Source organism: Buteo buteo, chromosome 23 (assembly GCF_964188355.1).
Source record: "Buteo buteo chromosome 23, bButBut1.hap1.1, whole genome shotgun sequence".
Taxonomy (NCBI): domain Eukaryota; kingdom Metazoa; phylum Chordata; class Aves; order Accipitriformes; family Accipitridae; genus Buteo; species Buteo buteo.
Window position 1 is genome coordinate 18,072,009 of NC_134193.1, and position 17,228 is coordinate 18,089,236.

General features: G+C 42.1%; 1 protein-coding gene across 4 annotated transcripts in view; it reads left to right on the forward strand.

Annotated features, from left to right (window-relative positions):
* Positions 1-17,228, forward strand: part of NUP214 (nucleoporin 214) — a 45,395-nt gene that overhangs the window by 27,100 nt on the left and 1,067 nt on the right. Inside the window, exons 28-34 of one of the 4 annotated variants that reach the window (XM_075056116.1) lie at positions 1,505-1,578; positions 3,395-5,158; positions 6,670-6,743; positions 7,291-7,447; positions 9,681-9,830; positions 12,643-12,814; positions 16,380-16,522. In XM_075056116.1, coding sequence (XP_074912217.1) covers positions 1,505-1,578; positions 3,395-5,158; positions 6,670-6,743; positions 7,291-7,447; positions 9,681-9,830; positions 12,643-12,814; positions 16,380-16,522 — 2,534 coding nt within the window. The remainder of the gene's footprint in view (positions 1-1,504; positions 1,579-3,394; positions 5,159-6,669; positions 6,744-7,290; positions 7,448-9,680; positions 9,831-12,642; positions 12,815-16,379; positions 16,523-17,228) is intronic. The other 3 variants (XM_075056118.1, XM_075056117.1, XM_075056119.1) reach the window with 3 other exon arrangements.

The window sequence follows — 17,228 nt, forward strand, 5'->3', positions numbered from 1 at the left end:
GCATGTGAGAATGAGCTTTGGCTTTACAGCTGCAGGAGAAGAGGTCGAACACTGGAAGCTTCTGCTCTCAGAGAAGAACAACAAACCTGAACATGGTCATATTAACACTTGTCACCTCTGAAGATGGATTCCAAAGAGAATGATGTTGGGTTTTGTAACCTGGGCATACATATATGGGTTTCAAATGCTGGCAGAGGTTTGAGAGACAGAAGTGCTGGAATTCGCAATTAGCACTTGAAATTTGTGCTGATGGTCAATCTTGCTGAATTATTTATTTATTTTAGTAAAACAGAACAAATTCCATGTTTTGGCTTGAAAAACAGTCTGTTCATGAAGGTGGCTAGAGAGTCCTCATGCCATCTAGTGATTTCTGTTATAACAATAACAGTAACACAAAGCAAGGCACATGTTATGAACATATAGTTATTCTGAAATCTCTCTTATGGAGTGTTTTTTCAGATATGAAAAAAATACTACTTTGATCATGTCTTATGTTTGGGGAGAGGGATGACTCCTTGGAAATGACTGTTTGAGATTCTGCGTGTTTACCTATCTAATACTCAAGTGAATTTCTCTTTATGAAGTGGGTAACATTAAGTATTTCAGAACACGCATATTTTCAAATGGCTGGTTTCTTTCAGTCTTAACCATTTCTCTGCAAGTTTGTCAAGTGGATGTTACCTAAACGCCTTGCTGTGCTCTTCAAAGGGCTGAACTAGTCCTTTTGAGAGATGGAGATTCAGATTCAAAAAGCAAACAAACCCTGCCTTTATCCCAGGCTGCAGTGGCTCGGTCTGTAAACCATATGCTCAATACAGTGCAGTTGTCAGTGATGTCTTAGTTACGCAGCCTGACTTCTATATTAGCAGCTGGTTTTTGAGAATTGGAGGAAGCTTAAAAAGCCTTAGGGAATGAAGGTCTCTGGAGGACCGCAGCGCTCATTATGAAAGATCACAGTATTTTTGCAAGACAGAATATTTTTAGTGTGAAATAGTCATGGAAACTTAATTTCTGTCTTGCTATGAGTGATCTCCTTTTTGATGGGTGGTAGTATCCAGTTATTCCCATTTGTACATGCACTGTATCTTACCTTTTAGCTCCTTTAAATAAACTGTAGTCACCACTGTGGCCTCTGCTCTTTCTAGTCTCCCAAAAGCTATCAGGATTTGGTGCACGGTGTTCAGCTGCTGAGCTGAATGGGGAAGAAACATACAGCAGAAAGGAGAGAATATGGGAGGATGAGGAGTGGTCAGAAGAACTTTGAACTCTGACTCTCTTTAACCCTCTAGAAACCTTGTCAGAGGGAAAACAAATGGAGCCCAGTCTGCGTGCATACTTCTCCCTGCCTGTTTAGTTGTGGAGAAACTGTTCTTGTGCCTGTATGCCTGACTTTTGTGCAAGTCTGTACTGGAAATCTGAGTCTCAAAGCTGTGTTAATCATGGGGTGGAAATTTCAACACTTTGAGCTAAGTGTATTCTTTCCCTTTCTCCTCTTTCCTCCTAGGTCTGGATTTAATTTTGGTGTTGTCACATCAGCGGCTTCATCACCGACGCTGCCCAGCCTTGCTTCCTCGCAAGGTTAGTTTGGAAGAGTGTGCAAATGACACCTCTTCCCTGCTAAGAGAATGCTTACTCTTCCTAATTCGTGTGGTTCTTGTTTTATGTTGCAGTTCTATTATTAAAATTGCAGTAGCTGCAATAACTTTATATATGTATGCTGGATTATGCCCTGTAATGCACAGAAATCTAGGCCACCTGCCTTTTGATTAAGAGTAAGCAAAATATTTGCTGCCAAGAACATCTAGGAGGTACTAGTTTATGAAAAGGGTAACATCCCTAGTCATTTCCTCTGCTGTCTTTAATCTGTAGATTTAAAGTTGCCGAGGTGGTCTGACACAGAAAGCTATCATTAAGTGGAAGGAGCATTTAGTAATGGGAGTGGAATGCTTGGGATGGCTTTGTCTGGCTTCTAAAATTGAGTTGGTGATATATAGGCTGCCTTTCTCTTTCATAGGTAGACCATATTTGCCCAGTCTGGAAAAAGGGGACTGATACATCTGTTTTATAATATTCTTGAAGCTTTCTGCCTCTAATTTCAGTCTTGCAAAAGAGATTGTATGGTCAAAATCTCACTTCCAATGTTATTGGTTGCTCTAATAAAAGATACCACCTTTTCTTACAAATCTTGGCTTGCTTATACCCTTAGACCATCACAGCCACAGCAACGCTACTAATACTCTGTTGACGTTAAGCAGAGAGAACTAACTTGGCTTAAAATTTGAAGATTCAGTTAGCTTAGGTAAATAACACTGATTAAAGGAGGAGTGGGAGGTGCAGGAGACAGACTTGTAAACAACAGCGTTGTGTGAGGGCAGTTACTTCACGCTGCTCCAGGAAATGGTAGGAGCACCTTTGCCTCTGTTAGCTGGTGATGGAAGAAGAACAGAAGGAAATCTAGTGCCTCAGGAGGAAACAAATGCTACGTTATTCAGTGTCAGTTACTAATATACTTAAATATACTTAATATAGGGTAAAACACAAGGATAATACCAGCTGTGCTAAGAAGCTTTTGCTCTTTGTTATTTGATCTCCGTGCAGATTTCTTGTACCTTGTCCAAATCAACCCATAGTCCAAACACCAATGCAATGCCTTCAAGTCAGGATTTGTGTGTGGTGCTCAGAAACGAAATGACAATACATCAGATGAAACTAGTCCAGTCTCCCTTAAAACCTCAGCACTTTCACACTGCTGGACAGCAGTATATCTTATAAGTGGAGGTGCTTTAGCAATTACATTTGAGAGCTTTTCTCTAGTCTTTCAAAGCTGAAAACAGGCTGTCTAGAAACTGGTCAGTGGTCTATAAATAGTTGAATTTGTAAAGAAAGATTTGATTCTGTAGAAGACTTTTCAAGTGCCAGAAAGTGTTTTTATGACCCAAACTCTGTTCTGAGCCATTGGTTTAAACAGAGTTCTTTGGTGAATGTCAGGAATTGTTTAGCTGAACCAAGTAAGAAGGGGTGAAAATGGTGTTAACAGCAAATGGTCTGTACTAACCAGGTCTTTTATGTTTTTATCAAACTGTTAAAAAAGAGATAGGAGCCAAAGGCTGAAGTTGTCTGTACTCAGAGAGAAGGATGGTTAAGTGGAGGCTATGACATGAAAGTAACAGTGTTTGTCACTGCAACCCTCTCCATAAAGGCTTCAGATGTCACTGTTGTCTCCTGAATGCACATGGAAGTAGCATTTACCTGATGGTCAGAGGCTTTATAGTTTTGAGGCAAGAGCACTATCTAACAATCTGTGAAGCACTAACACATGCAATTATTGTAAGAATGATAAATAAGCTTTGCATACCATAACTCAATTTATAACTTCTGTCTCTCTCACTGACAGCCCCTGCTAAAGAGTCCACCCAGACCGATTCATTTTCGCTTGCTGGGGGTTCCAAATTTGGAGTAGTCCCCGAGAGCTCGTTTGCTTTTGGATCCCTGAAGCCAGCAAGTGCTCCAGGAGCCTTAGTAGGAAATAGCTCCTCAGCAGATGGCACCCAGTCAAACAAACCTGCTGTAACAACATCTGCTCCCTCCACAGCCTCTGGCAAGTTGGATATCCCTCCATCTAAACCAGGAGATCACTTGTTTCAGGGCAATCTAGCTGGGGAAACACTTGGGAGTTTCTCAGGACTGCGGGTTGGTCAGGTAGATGATAATGCCAAGACCACCACTAAAACACCGTCTACCAGTGTTGCAGGAGCACAGTCAACTAAAGTATCTACAATACCTTCTGGGTTTACTTTTGGTGCTCCTCTGTCATTAGGAAAAGCTGGAGAAGCTGCTTCAACGGCAGTCACGTCAGCTAGCACGGCATCCCCGTCCATCAGTACTAGTGCCACAGGCGGTCTCTTTGGCAATGTCCAGATAACCAACACAGGGTCTTCTGGGGTATTTAATCTTGGAGGCTCTAGTGGCAACAAACCCACCTTTTCATTTGGTATTCAGCAAGCAAACAGTATGAGCACATCCACCTCTACCCCTTCTACTCTCACTGCTTCAACGACCCTCTCATTTGGAAATTTCTTGAGTTCATCACAAACTACTGTCCCTGCTGCAACTTCTAATAAGGGTGCAGGGGATGCCAAATTACCGTCTGTGTCAGAAAAGCCATCTGAAAATGAAGCTGTAGCAGCTGGGCCTTCACTTCCAATGACGCAGTCACCACAACCACAGATACAGCTTTCAGAGTCCATTAAAGAACCCGCTTTACCCCAGGCCACAGCCGGGGACACCGTCTCTGGGGGCTCTGGCACCACATCGGCAGTACATCCCCCAGATGCTGTTACTACTCCTGCCTCCACAAGTGATTTGAAGACACCGGTGCCTCCTGCCACCTCTGCATCTGTCCCACCAGATCAGAACGTCTCAGCGACAACCTCTACAGCAAACATTGCCTCTCCTGCAGAAGCCACAAGTGCGTTGGCTGCTACCTCTGATGTTGCTACGTGTGTTCAAAGTCCAGCTGTGGGTGCCTCTGTGTTTGCCCCCACTTCTGCAGGCTCCTCGGTGTTCTCTCAGCCTCCAAGTTCCAGCTCTTCTGGCTCAGCATTTAGCCAGCCTGCCGGTGATGCAACTGCTGCTCCTTCCACACCATCTGTTTTTGGACAACTACCAGCAGGTACCACAGCATCCTCTCCGTTTGGGCAGCTCACCACCAGTACCTTGTCCACTGCCACCGCTACCACACAGGCTGCCAGCTCAGGTTTCGCTACTTCTGCTTTCGGCACCACCACTACCGGGGGCTTTGGTCAGCCAACCTTTGGACAAGCACCAACCTTTGGGCAACCAGCGAGCAGTTCTTCAGGTGGTTTTACCTTTAGCCAGTCTGGGTTTGGGACAATGCCAACCTTTGGCCAGCCAGCGGCTTCTACAGCGGCCTCAAGCAGTGGCAGTGTTTTTGGAGCACCGGCTAGCACCAACAGCGCCAGCTCCTTTTCCTTTGGACAGCCATCTGCCAGCACTGGAGGTGGGTTGTTTGGACAAAGCAGCCCTCCAGTGTTTGGGCAGAACGCTGGCTTTGGGCAAGGGGGATCCGTCTTTGGTAGTGCTGCCGCCGTTACTACTACAACATCATCTGCTGGGTTCAGCTTCTGCCAGGCTTCAGGTAAGAACAAATTGCAGGGAGATGCGATATCCCAGTGGTGCTGTCTGGCTGAAGTACAGAGAGCAGAATATCACTGGGGAAAGTAGGGCAGTTTTTAATGCCTTCCCCCCCCTCCCCCCCATGGCACTTGATGGTGGTGGTTTTGTTTGTTTGTTTGGGGGGGGGGGTCCAACTAGAAAGAATAGGAGCTGCAGTGTGTGTGAGAGGGAGGCTAACGTTGGAGACCAAAGAAGCTTTTGCTCTGCTTTGCTATTCATCAGTAGGCCTCTGAAATGTAGCCTTTCAACCCACTCTTGCATTCATTTTATACTTACAAGTCTACCTTGACTTAATTTTGAATTGTTTTGTCCTGCCTGTTGCACAATAAGTGGGTTGGATTCAGCGTAGTGTAAAAGATCTTAAACTAGTACATTGTTGTAAATTGTTACACCGAAGTGGCAAGGCAGCTCTGAGACCATAATCAAGGCAAAGAATACAGATGCAGCACTTCCTTCAGTGGGCTGCGTTAAGTACGTGCAACAGTGGCTGTATAGCCAGGTATAGTACTGTGTCACAATCTGGGATGGCAAAAAAATTTTAAGCCCTCAAGGTGATGGGTTAGCAAGGAACTAACCTATTAAATCCACTTTTGCATTTGGAAACATCTCAAAATTAAATCTAGCAATAACATGACCATTAGCTACCTGTCTACATAGTTAAATTGAATACTTACACAGACCAAACCTTCTTTGTCAGTCTCCTTTTGTTTTCCACATTGCTACAATATATTGGTTTTTTCCAAAGCTTTGTCTGTACAATCTTTAGAGAGCTCCCATGGAAAAGTGAAAAGTACGTAGTAATAATAGACAACGTGTATTTCCAAAGAAGAAAAACTAATTAGGCTCATTTAATTAAAAATGATGGCACTGTAGGCAAACTGCTTGCTCATTTTAACTACAGTAACAGAGAATAGTTAAATTGGGGGAAGTGAACTCTGCTTGAGAAAGGTATTCTAATTATAGAAATGCAAGTTTTATTACAAAATGCACATTTAAGTGAACTGGGAAATGGAATGGGGAGTTCTTTTTTTTAATCAAAACATTTCATTATCTATAACGGGAATCTTTAGGTAACAAAGCTCAGATCCTCCCTACCCAAGGGCAATCAGAATGGTACAGTGCTTGTTCATGACTTACAGCATTATTATAGCAATGTTAACAGAAATTCAATTCCCTTATATTGTTAGCAACAGTCCCACAAGTGAAAAGACCTTTTATTTTCTGTTTGTTTTTAAGTTGGCTGAAGAGAAAAGGAGAACGACTTTCAGATAAACTTTCAACGGAATTGATTATTTGTGTGTTGGCACATACTTTAAATTTGTCCAACCTACATACGTTTGGTAACATCATTTGTATCCCTGTGTTTTGGCATGGGAGACCTGTCCTCTCCCTGTTCTGGACTAGTGTCACCTCCCTGAATTGTCTTACACCCTGGTAATTGTTCTGGTGGTTTATTTCCCTTTCTTTTCTTAGCAGGTTTTGGTTCTAGTAACACAGGTTCTGTGTTTGGGCAAGCAGCTAATACTGGAGGCACTGTCTTTGGCCAGGCAAGTATTTATTGGTTTTTGTAGAAACAAGACACTGTTATGTATGGTGGACTTGTTCAGCGTTCCCTACCTATTTCTGATATATTAAAAACAACAAAAAAAACCAACCAAAACCCCCAACCAAAACAGAAAACCCACCAATTTGATATGCTTAGTAAAAAGTGTCCCAGTCTGTACTGAAGATATTTGCTGTTATAGTGGGTACCACAGCAGCATCCGCATGAATGTTTTCCAAGGGGTATGAGGAGAAAAACATTTCATCACATGCCAGATAAGATAGAGATGCAGTAAGTCACCTGCCTTTATTGCATGCTAAGTGGAAGGTGGACAGTGTAGGGCAAGTTTCAAAGGCATTATTCTGTACCATAGACAAGGTTTGAGACTTAAATGAGATTTCATTGCATTACATGTTGGAAGGTAATTGCTTGCTGGTTCATCAGCCCCTTCGTACATCCAGAGGAACAGGCCAGACAGAAAAATCAGCCTTGGGGGCCTGTGCTGCTGTGACTTATCTTAAATCCCCTTTTTTGTCCTTTTTGTGTTCTAGCAGCCATCTTCGTCCAGTGGAGGTTTGTTTGGAGCTGGAAGTGGTGGGAGAGGTGGAGGCTTCTTCAGTGGTTTGGGAGGAAAGCCAAGTCAGGATGCAGCCAATAAGAATCCCTTCAGTTCCTCCAGTGGAGGATTTGGATCTGCAGCTTCCCAGAGTAAGTGAACAAAACAAGAATAGAAAATGTACTGTCATTTCCATCTGCTTTTGTGATCCCATTTGCTTTTCTGCCACTAGTTGTCTTTGAGTAAATTCTGTGTTAACATGAAAGGCTTCTAGGGGGTAGCAGAGACAGAGAGTATGCATGATGTGTAATCCAGAATTTTTCTTTTAGGTTTGTGGAAAACAAGTAGGGAAGCTGTTGAAACAAACAAGCGGATGCAAGAAGTGTGAAGAATTTATACTGTAGGGAATTCTTGGCCAAATGGTTCTTTAAAATCAAATACTCTAAATTCTTGTCACTGAATTTCTGCTTCCAACTTGGTTGGAAGTTAGAAAGCTTTAATTATTTCTCATCTGCCCTAACACTGTAAAAATTGTAAAGAATCCTATGCTCAAGAGAAACCAAGTTAAGTAGTATGTGATGGATAGCGGTTTCATCAGCTTTGTCGTAGAAATGGCTATCTTTATGCAGCACATGCAAGATATTTTATCAAAACTTGCTATAATATATGGATAAGTTCTCAGTCATTTTTTGTGTCTAGGAGATGTGAATTTTTTCAGTCACATGGATGTAGTAAAGAAAAATAAATATGCTCAGTGTTGGTTTGGAGATGTGGTCTGTTTTGGTAAGGAAGCAGAATTATAGAGTTCCTTTTATCAGTTTTTATCCAGGTTTGATAGACAGGGTTGGTTTCTCACAGATAAACTTGTACAAGCATTGTGAAAGCTGGGTAGATGAGAGGAATTGTGTTAAAGCCCTCTTTGGGAGGAGGAACTCGGCACTTGTCCTTTCTTTTCCTCCAGTTGTCAGCTAAAAGACATCAGTCCGTATGGGTGTTTCAGCGAAATCAATCTGTACATGAGGCGCCACACCAACTTTCCCACATGTTGCTTCTTGCCCAGCCAACCAACCTAACAAAAGGATGCATGAAAAGTAGTTAAGAATACATTAAAGCTACCCTCAGGTTCCTTTGCACCAGGGACTTTAAGGGACTATTAGAATTTTTTTCTAGAAGCTATGAAGGATTAACAGTAAAGGCAAGAATCAATCACTGTCTATTAGTGTAATGATTATTTTTTTTAAAATGCCAGAGTCAAGTTAAAAACACACTAGTCTTGAGGTTTTTGGGCTAACAGGTCTCAGTAATATTCTAAAATTTGAGCTGAGATGCATGTATGCCACTGTCTGCTGTAGCAATTAGTTTGAAATACTAGCAGGCGTTCTCATGCCTTTCATGTGCAGCTATTGCAGATCTGCACTTGTTACATGGATTTTGGTGTCACAAAAGCTATTCATAATGATTTCTTAAGTGTGGCTTTTATTTAATGAGACTGCCGGGCTTTGTGATTTCATCACTTGTGACTTGAGTTTGGCAGAAGGGGAAAACAGAAGGGGTGGAGTCCAGCAGGTAGAAAGCACAAAGTAGGGGAAGCAGTGTCTAAGACATAAAAGCAGGGGAACAAAGGAAAGCTGTAGAATTAGCTGCAAGTGGCTAGAAGTAGCACTTCAAGTCTTGGGAGAGCAAATCCATTTATTTTATTACATCTTTAATGATCCATTGGGATTAATGGTTGAGGTCAGTTCCCTAACCTTGCTAATTTAGTCCTCCTTTATTGCAGTGCTGGGTTTTGTGATGAAATAAAACAGATGGTTCACCAGAGAAGAGCTTTTGTTATTCTGTGTCCTGCCACTAGATGCTAAAACTCTGTGCAGCCTTGTGAAAGATTAAAAACTTGAGTTATTTCTCAGTAAGGCTGGAAAAGTTTGGCTCCTATTTTAAGGTCCTGTCAGATAGTCATGTTAAGAAATACTGGCCATTGCCAAAATAGCTGAGAATCTTTAATTTGTGGTGGACTGATATTTGTGTTGTTACAAGAGACTGATTCTAGCTGCTGTGACTTCTTGCTTGAGGGATCGTCTTTTAGCGACTGCAGCACAGGATGCAACTAAACAAATCATCCATCACTGTGATTTGCTAGATTGTAGCAATAAAGGGTTGTCAGTGGTCCACCAGATCGAGAATGGATCTTCGTGGAACTACAAAGCCCCGTAGGAATAAGGGAAAACTTGGCTTCTCTGTGCAGAGTGCTGTTTTCAATGTGGTGTTCATTTTGTGCTTGGGGGTTGGGGAAGTAAAAGGCATTTCCCTTTCTTCTGATCCAGCTAATGAAGTGTCATGTAGAATACTGTCTGATACGAGCTTCACAAGTATTCTTCATCTCCCCAGATTCTTCGAGCTTATTTGGAAACAGCGGAGCAAAGACTTTTGGATTTGGCAGCTCATCTTTTGGAGACCAGAAGCCTACGGGCACTTTCAGCTCTGGTGGTGGAAGCGTGGCATCTCAAGGCTTTGGGTTCTCCAGTCCAAACAAAGCAGGTACTTTGTTAATCCACTCACTATGAACGCCCGCACTTACCTGAGAGATATTTAGTAGAGTATTATACCATATAGATGTCTACAGCCTGGACTCAGTACATGTACAGGAATTGCCTCCAAACAACAAATATAAAATAAGTAATGGCTTAGTGAATGGAACTTTAGCTGGTGGATTCAAGGCAGAGATTTACAATCTCTTGTGCAGAAAAGCATCCAGTAAACTACATTTTCAGGTGTTCATTCCAGAAATTCCCATTGCAGTTTAAGAGCAGAGAGCTATGTACCGTACAATGAAGAGTACAGAACATGGAACTGAATAAATTTTTCCTATTTTAGATGCTTCCTTGGAATATTATCTTCCAAACTTCACTATGGGTTTTGTAACCCTTTTTGTCCCCATTTCTTCATGTGAGTGAATGCACAAGTGTCTACAGTGGGAAAGCTTCCTCATAAAATTCATATCAGACATGCTTCAGGTCCTTCTCTTTTGAAATCAGTCTGACCTGTCATCATACTTTCTTCTGTGGCTGAGCTGTTGTCCTCTCTGTTGGTTGAGTTAATTGAATCAAATATTGGAAATTTCACAAAACTTCTTTTCTTTTTACTGTCATCTGCCCAAAGAGCGAGCCACAAAAGTAGTGGTGACTGTGATATGTTCATTAGAACTGAATGGCAAAATGTTCATTCTGTTAATTACCAGGCAAAAATGGAGGCCCAAAGGGTCAGGCAGAGCAAAGCTTTTCTTCTCTGTCCTCAGACCATTCTTACAATGAACACTGATGAAGATAGTTGTTCTGCTCCAAGTGTGTCTTTTGAAGCTTCATCACTGGGGAAGTAGGGGAGGCTTGGTCATCCTTGAAGTTGTCTTGAGACAATGGTGCTCAAGAGCTCCCTTTGGAGAAGCAGTGCTTTGAGAGGAAGCACTCTCTGCTTTGGCAGTAGCAGTGCTCTCATGTTAGTGAAGTGGGTGAGAGCGTAATGATGATGCTATCAGATCCAACAGCCATTTGTAAAGTGTCTCTCAAGTATTGCATTCCACTTGGTAGCGGACTGAGTTTCTTGTCTCAGGCATACCTCCCATCTGTTATTTTTACTAGAGGAGGAGAAAGGCATTCCTGAAGGAAGTTCTTCTTTCATTCACCCAGTGACTCTTTCCTTGCTTTTTATTATTTTGGTTTCAAAATTCTTGAGATGGGATTTTCAAGAGGTTTCTGCAGAAGGCACATCCACTCTGACAGAGCCCCTCAGAGCCTTCTCTCCTCTGGTTATATTTGCTAAATACTGAAATGAATAGTGTGTCTTCCTCTCCCAGCTGCAGTGGAAAGGTTTACTTGATTTGAATCCCCCTTTGTCCTGGTTTCACCACTTACAAATAGTGGAGAAAGGAAAGTGAAACATGTTAATAGGTGTTGCAGAAGAGACCGTATGCTGAGCAAAGCTTCAGCCCCTGTGATAAATAGTCTAATGCCCTAGAGATAGAGGTAACAAGATATCTGATCTGTGTTTAAATAATTTAGGCCTAGCATTGGGTTTTTTTTTTTTCCCAGACCTTTTGTGTTTACAGCCAAACAGTATCCATTACCTTGACATGGACTGGAATTTCACCCAGGGTATTAAAATGTGTGGTGGTATCCCATCCTCATCCCTAGTCAAACAAAAGGGCAGGTGTCCTTCATGTTCCACAATGTCAGTTAGAAACAGGCCAAATAATATCAGCAGATGAACATAGAATAAAATAATCTGGGTAGAAGTCCATTCAGACCTGCAGAAGGCAACTAAACCCCAAGCAGAAATTGCCAACAGCAGAGTTCAGTTCTTGATTCCCTGCAGGAATCGTGCAGTTCCACTGACCTGGCATTTAATCATTGCATCTTAGTTTCCACCACTTAAACCAGGATTAGATAAGACCCTGCCTCCTGAATCTTTTTGCATCACTGGAGCACCTAAAAAACAAGCTGGCTATCTACCCTCTGATCTTAAGAGATGGGGGAGACTTGTCCATTGCACTGGGGAGTTCTTCCAGTTTAAGTACTTGCATGCACGAAATTCTGTCCACAGGACACTTGTATGTCCTTCCACAGCTTTAGATTAGAAGCCAGAGTAAAACACTGCAACCAAACCACAGCAGCAAATGTTCACAAAGGTGACCTTTACAGGAGACTTTTCATTCTGCATTGTTACATGCAGTTCCTTTGGATAGTAACTTGTTTAAATGGTGATGAGCAGAACTTTACTTTAAAACTGACTGCATAAGCTAAGCTTTTTTTCTGGTAAGGAGTGCTAGTTTTATGATGAAGGATGGGTATGTCTTTTTTTTTAATATAATAATAATAAAAGCATCAGTCTAGCACCTGTTGTGTGTATTTTTACTATAACTTGGTTATTGTGCATGTTTGCTATCTCACGATTAAGATACTGGTCTTTTTTATATAAAGCAAGTGGACATTCCTTCACAGTGTGCAAGTGCATGCACGATATATTACCACCTTCCAGTACAGCTCTGGGGATTGAGTTGATCTTGTGCTCAAATGTTCAAGAGACCCAGAATGTGGTTTTCTTCTGGATAGTCTCTTACTCAGTTGCAGTTTTTTTGCATGCATTCAGGCACTTCTGTCCATGTCTTTTGTAACAAAATACCTTGCAGTTTGGAAGCTTTGTGGCGATTAGTTTTATAAATAATGCTGTGTCCACATGATAAGATGAACACCCCCATTATGGAGATTGTCTACTTGGAAATCTAGATTTTGTTTTCTCTTTCTGCATTATTGTTTACGTGATGTTCTTTTCCCTTTTTTGCCTCTGTTTTGCTCAGGTGGCTTCGGTGCTGCTCCAGTGTTTGGCAGCCCTCCGACTTTCGGGGGATCCCCTGGGTTTGGAGGGGTGCCAGCATTCGGTTCAGCCCCAACCTTTTCAAGCCCTCTGGGCTCAACGGGAGGCAAAGTGTTCGGCGAGGGTACAGCAGCAGCCAGCGCTGGAGGATTTGGGTAAGCCAACCAGGGTCCAGGGTTTGGGAAAACAATGTTCTTGCGTGACAAAAACTATTATGCTGTTACCTCTGCTGCATTAATGTAAAGAATATATTCTGTGATTGATGGGTAAGCTCTAAGTATCCTTGGTTTGTGGGGGTTCTGGGGCTTTTTGCTTGTTTGTTTGTTTTTTAAATATAAAAAAGGCATAGAAATAAGGCTTTAACCCCAACGGAAGTAATGTGTATGATCTCATTTTAATGCTGAAACTACTATGTTGAATCTTTATCTTTAGAGATTGGGGTGGGGGGCAGGGTGAGGGGGGATGTGAGTCATCTTGCAAGTGTCTAAGGAAATGCAGGAGTATTTTCTGTGTGCATGTTTAATGAGTTCAACTCTAGGCCTACAAACTATGCCTAGCAAAGAAAATAATAAATATCATTATCTGTGACTCTGTCTAGCCACCTTATCCACTTGTGAGATTTGGCCTAGAGATACTAATGAGAATTCAGTCTCTTCTCTCACCTTTGTGGGGTGGGACGAAGCACTTGTGACAGCCTGTGCTCCCAGAGCAATTTCTGTTTATCCCACACTGATTGTTTTTACCTGTTTCTTTACCCCTTAAGCCTGTGCTTGGCACCAGAGCAGACAGCACATTATTCCTATTATACAGAATTTCAAACCTTGCAAAGCAGCTTCTGCAATAGGCAGCAAATGCACTTCTTCAACATGGCACTACCAGCAAGCAACTCTCCTTCACGCCCTACAATTATATTCAGACTGAATAGACCCAATTAAAAAAAGAAGAACTTCCAGTGAAAAGAGGAAACTGGATGCCTTCCCAGTCTTAGGGTTTACATATTTCACAAGCATTTGTCTTTAGTTTCAGGAGGAACTGCCTTTACGTAAGGCACATTAGAACATCTAGAAGCGTAACTTGTTAATTCCCCATGAGGTTAGGCAGATGCCCATCTGCCAGGGTACCCCTGAGCTGTGGGAGGCTTCAGCTAGCTTCTTCTGCTATGTCCTGAACTCTGGTGCAGCAAATTGGAGAGTCCCTTTGGAAAGGGTAAAAATAGAGGCAGCTTAATTAAATCCCCACAAAGAAGGATGCGCTTGTAGGGACAACTTAGCTTCAATTCAGCTGATATTTTGTTCCGTTCCAACTTTCAGCCATTGTGCTGCAGGATTTTGTACTGAAACTGGACGCGCTCAATGACAATGTTGGAAGCTTAAAGATAAGACGGGATTCAGAACAAGAAGCATGGTGATGCAAACAGAGGTCTTGCATAAGCAGTCTGCAGACTCAAGAAAGATAATTCATTGGCTTAACTTGTGGGGACTTTTGAGAATTTCTTCTCTATTAGAAAGGTGTAGACTCAGTCTGATATTTTCAGAATTGCCTGAGGAATTTGATTTTGATTTTAAAAAAATTTAAAAGAGTGTGCAAAATTCCCAGGCAGCTTTACAAAACCCAAATCTTACTGCAAAATTTTGAGCAATAGTTTAATCCTGCAGTATAATGTAGCATCTCTGCAGGACTTCCTTTCTGCCTTTCTCTTGAAGTGAAACTTTAAAAATCCTAAATCCAAAGATGTTACTTGCCAATACGTTGTGCAGTATTAGCTCCAAGTTCCTGAGAACACCCTGCTAACTTAATACATGCAATTCATTGCTGCTTCAGTTCTGAAAAATCTGCATCACTTGATAAATGACTCGGGTGTCAAAAATAGAAACCACTACACTTCTTCAAAGTCTGCAATTCCAACTGTTTGTGAGCAAATACTGTTTTGCTTTCATAAACTAACCTCAAGTGCCTCTCAATTCTGTTTTGTATAGGAGCTTTACAAAAGACCTGAAAATCCGGGCAAGATAGGTTTGATTAAATTGTTACCAGGCGATGACTGTATCTCAGGTCTTTTATATGTTTAAAAAAAAATAAATCTGTTCCATAGCTTAAGCTGTTTCTCTGTTCCTACTATGCTTAGCATTTTTTCAACAGGCATGTTCTTCTAGTTGTAACTGAAAGAAACAGTTTGAACCACAAGTTTCCATGTCACTATTTTCACCTCCACTTCCTTTCGCCGGGTACATGTAATTTGTGTGTTTAGCGGTCTAGTCCTGAGGAGATGGAGCACTGTAAGAACCTCTTGTTCTCAAATGCATCACCCCATCTTGCTTCTTTTAAAAAAGAACTACAACACCTGTTCTGCCCATGCTGAGAAAACCACATTTGTGGTTCTGGGCTGAAGTTGTCTGCAAGGTACATCGGTCAAGAGCCAAACCAGAGGCAAAGGGGATGGTTAGCAGGGCCAAAGATGCAAAGTCACTGAACTGCCCATTGTAGCTAATGCAGTATATGGAAGTGGTGTCTGTGGTTGACAGTGTCTGGGATAGGAGAAGTGATGTCCTTTACCAGATGAATTGCTTGTCACACTGCTACAAGGGTTGTCTTTTATCTGGAGAAATATGTTTTGATGTGGCTTGTTTTTTTGGTTGTTTTTTTTTTTTTTTTAAAGTCTACTAGATCTGGATGGATGGGGAGGTGGGTTAATGTGCTGTCAGTTCATATTTTAGGTCAGAAATGACAGTAGCTTGTGTGAGGCACAGCCTTGCAAAGCTGGCACACTATTTGACTTCACCAACTGTCTGCTCAGGGGAGGGCTGGTGCTGGGTTAGTTGTAGTAGCATTGTGCGCTTGCAGAGCTTTAGCAGAGCTTGTCATTTGACAATTTTGTGTCTGCATTTTTCCCAGTTTAAGTTAGAGAAAAAATTGAAGCTCATTTTTTGAGTGCACCTCTTAACATTCAGAATTGGGAGAAGTCTATGGGGGGAGTAGAGAACTGTAATGCATATTGTGGTCTCATTAGTGTGTCATGCTGATAGCTCTACAATACCTGGTTGGACGGAGTGGGTGGAGAAGGGAGACCAATTTCCATACATAAAAGTGTTTCGTATTTCAGTCCCCAAAAGCATTTAGGGAAGTAAACCAAAGGTGGTGGGGAGAAGTGCCATGTAGGTGCAGATCTTCAGGAAAGCACTGGAACTGTGTGTGATTCAAAATGGGCTGGGGAGAGAAAGGAATTGAGAAATCTGCAGACCGTTTACATGGGCAGTGGTAAGGTACCATCTGAAAGTTGATAGTCTGGGCTTTGTATCTAGGTTCTGCTTTGTGCTCTGGCCATGAGCAGCTCAAACCAATTCTGTGTTTGCTGCTCTGTTTGTGAAACGAAACAATGCTGTACTTTTGAGCTTAAAGGGGTGAATTAATATATTCCATTTGATGGCAGGAGTTGGTATTTCCAAGCACTTGAAAACATTACCTTGTGTAAGCATGAACATATTTGCCTTTTTGCCTGGCACAGAATGGCAGCTGAACAGACATTTGTATGTATGATAGCCTTTCCCAAACCAGAAAATCACTTTCCAGAATGAACAATTATAATTATTCATATCAGGTGGTCTCGCTTTTTTGATGTATCCTCGTTTAAGGAGTGCACTGTTATCATTGCGGGTATGGGGATAAACTTGCAGTGTAAGTGAGAAGGTGCTTGCAAACACAAATTTTCTCTCTAAACTGCAGGTTTGGTGGTACCAGTAACAATACAGCATCGTTTGGCACGCTAGCAAATCAAAATACCCCAACATTTGGATCGCTGTCACAGCAGGGTACCGGTTTCGGCACACAAAGCAGTGGATTCTCAGCTTTTGGGACAGGTGGAGGAGGTAGGAGAAGCTAAAATATAATGAACTTAACAGGCCCTATGTCTCCATTTTTCCCTGGAACTTGGGTGTGACTCCTCATCTCCCTGTCAAAAATCTGCCTGGTCCTGGTCATGCTATAGAGAAGGCACCGTGTCCTGGAGAACTGAGCTGCAGGGTAGCGTCTTCTCAGACATTAGCTCATAATTCCATCACTTGATTGGCTGTGTGGCATGTCAATAAATCACTCTTCTTCTGCACACCTCATCAGATTATTGCTTTGCACCCATTTTTGTGGAGTTGTTCTTTCTTCTCAAAGGAAAGTACCATATGCGTGGGTATCTGTAAGTACTTAATGTCAGAAGAATATGCACTGGAAAATTGAGCTAGAACACCAATGGCCAAATTTTTGTCTGATGTAATTCAGTGAAGGTGCAGTGATTGACACAGGGCTGAGAACAGAGCCTTTGAGAGAGGATATGTTCATTGGTGGTCTGCCTGTCACCATTGGCTTGCATTAAGCACAAACTTCATCTTCAGAAAGCAGCCCTCTATTTTCATGGAGGGGTGAATAAACCAGGCACATTGTATGCAGTTGCTACTAATGAATGGACCTAGCTGATGAGCAGTGAAAGCAAAGCCCTCTTAGGAACCAAGGCAAGTCACTTTTCTTCTAGATGGAGATTTGACTTTCATTGTTTGCCCATCGCTCTTTCCCTGGCCTAAGGCA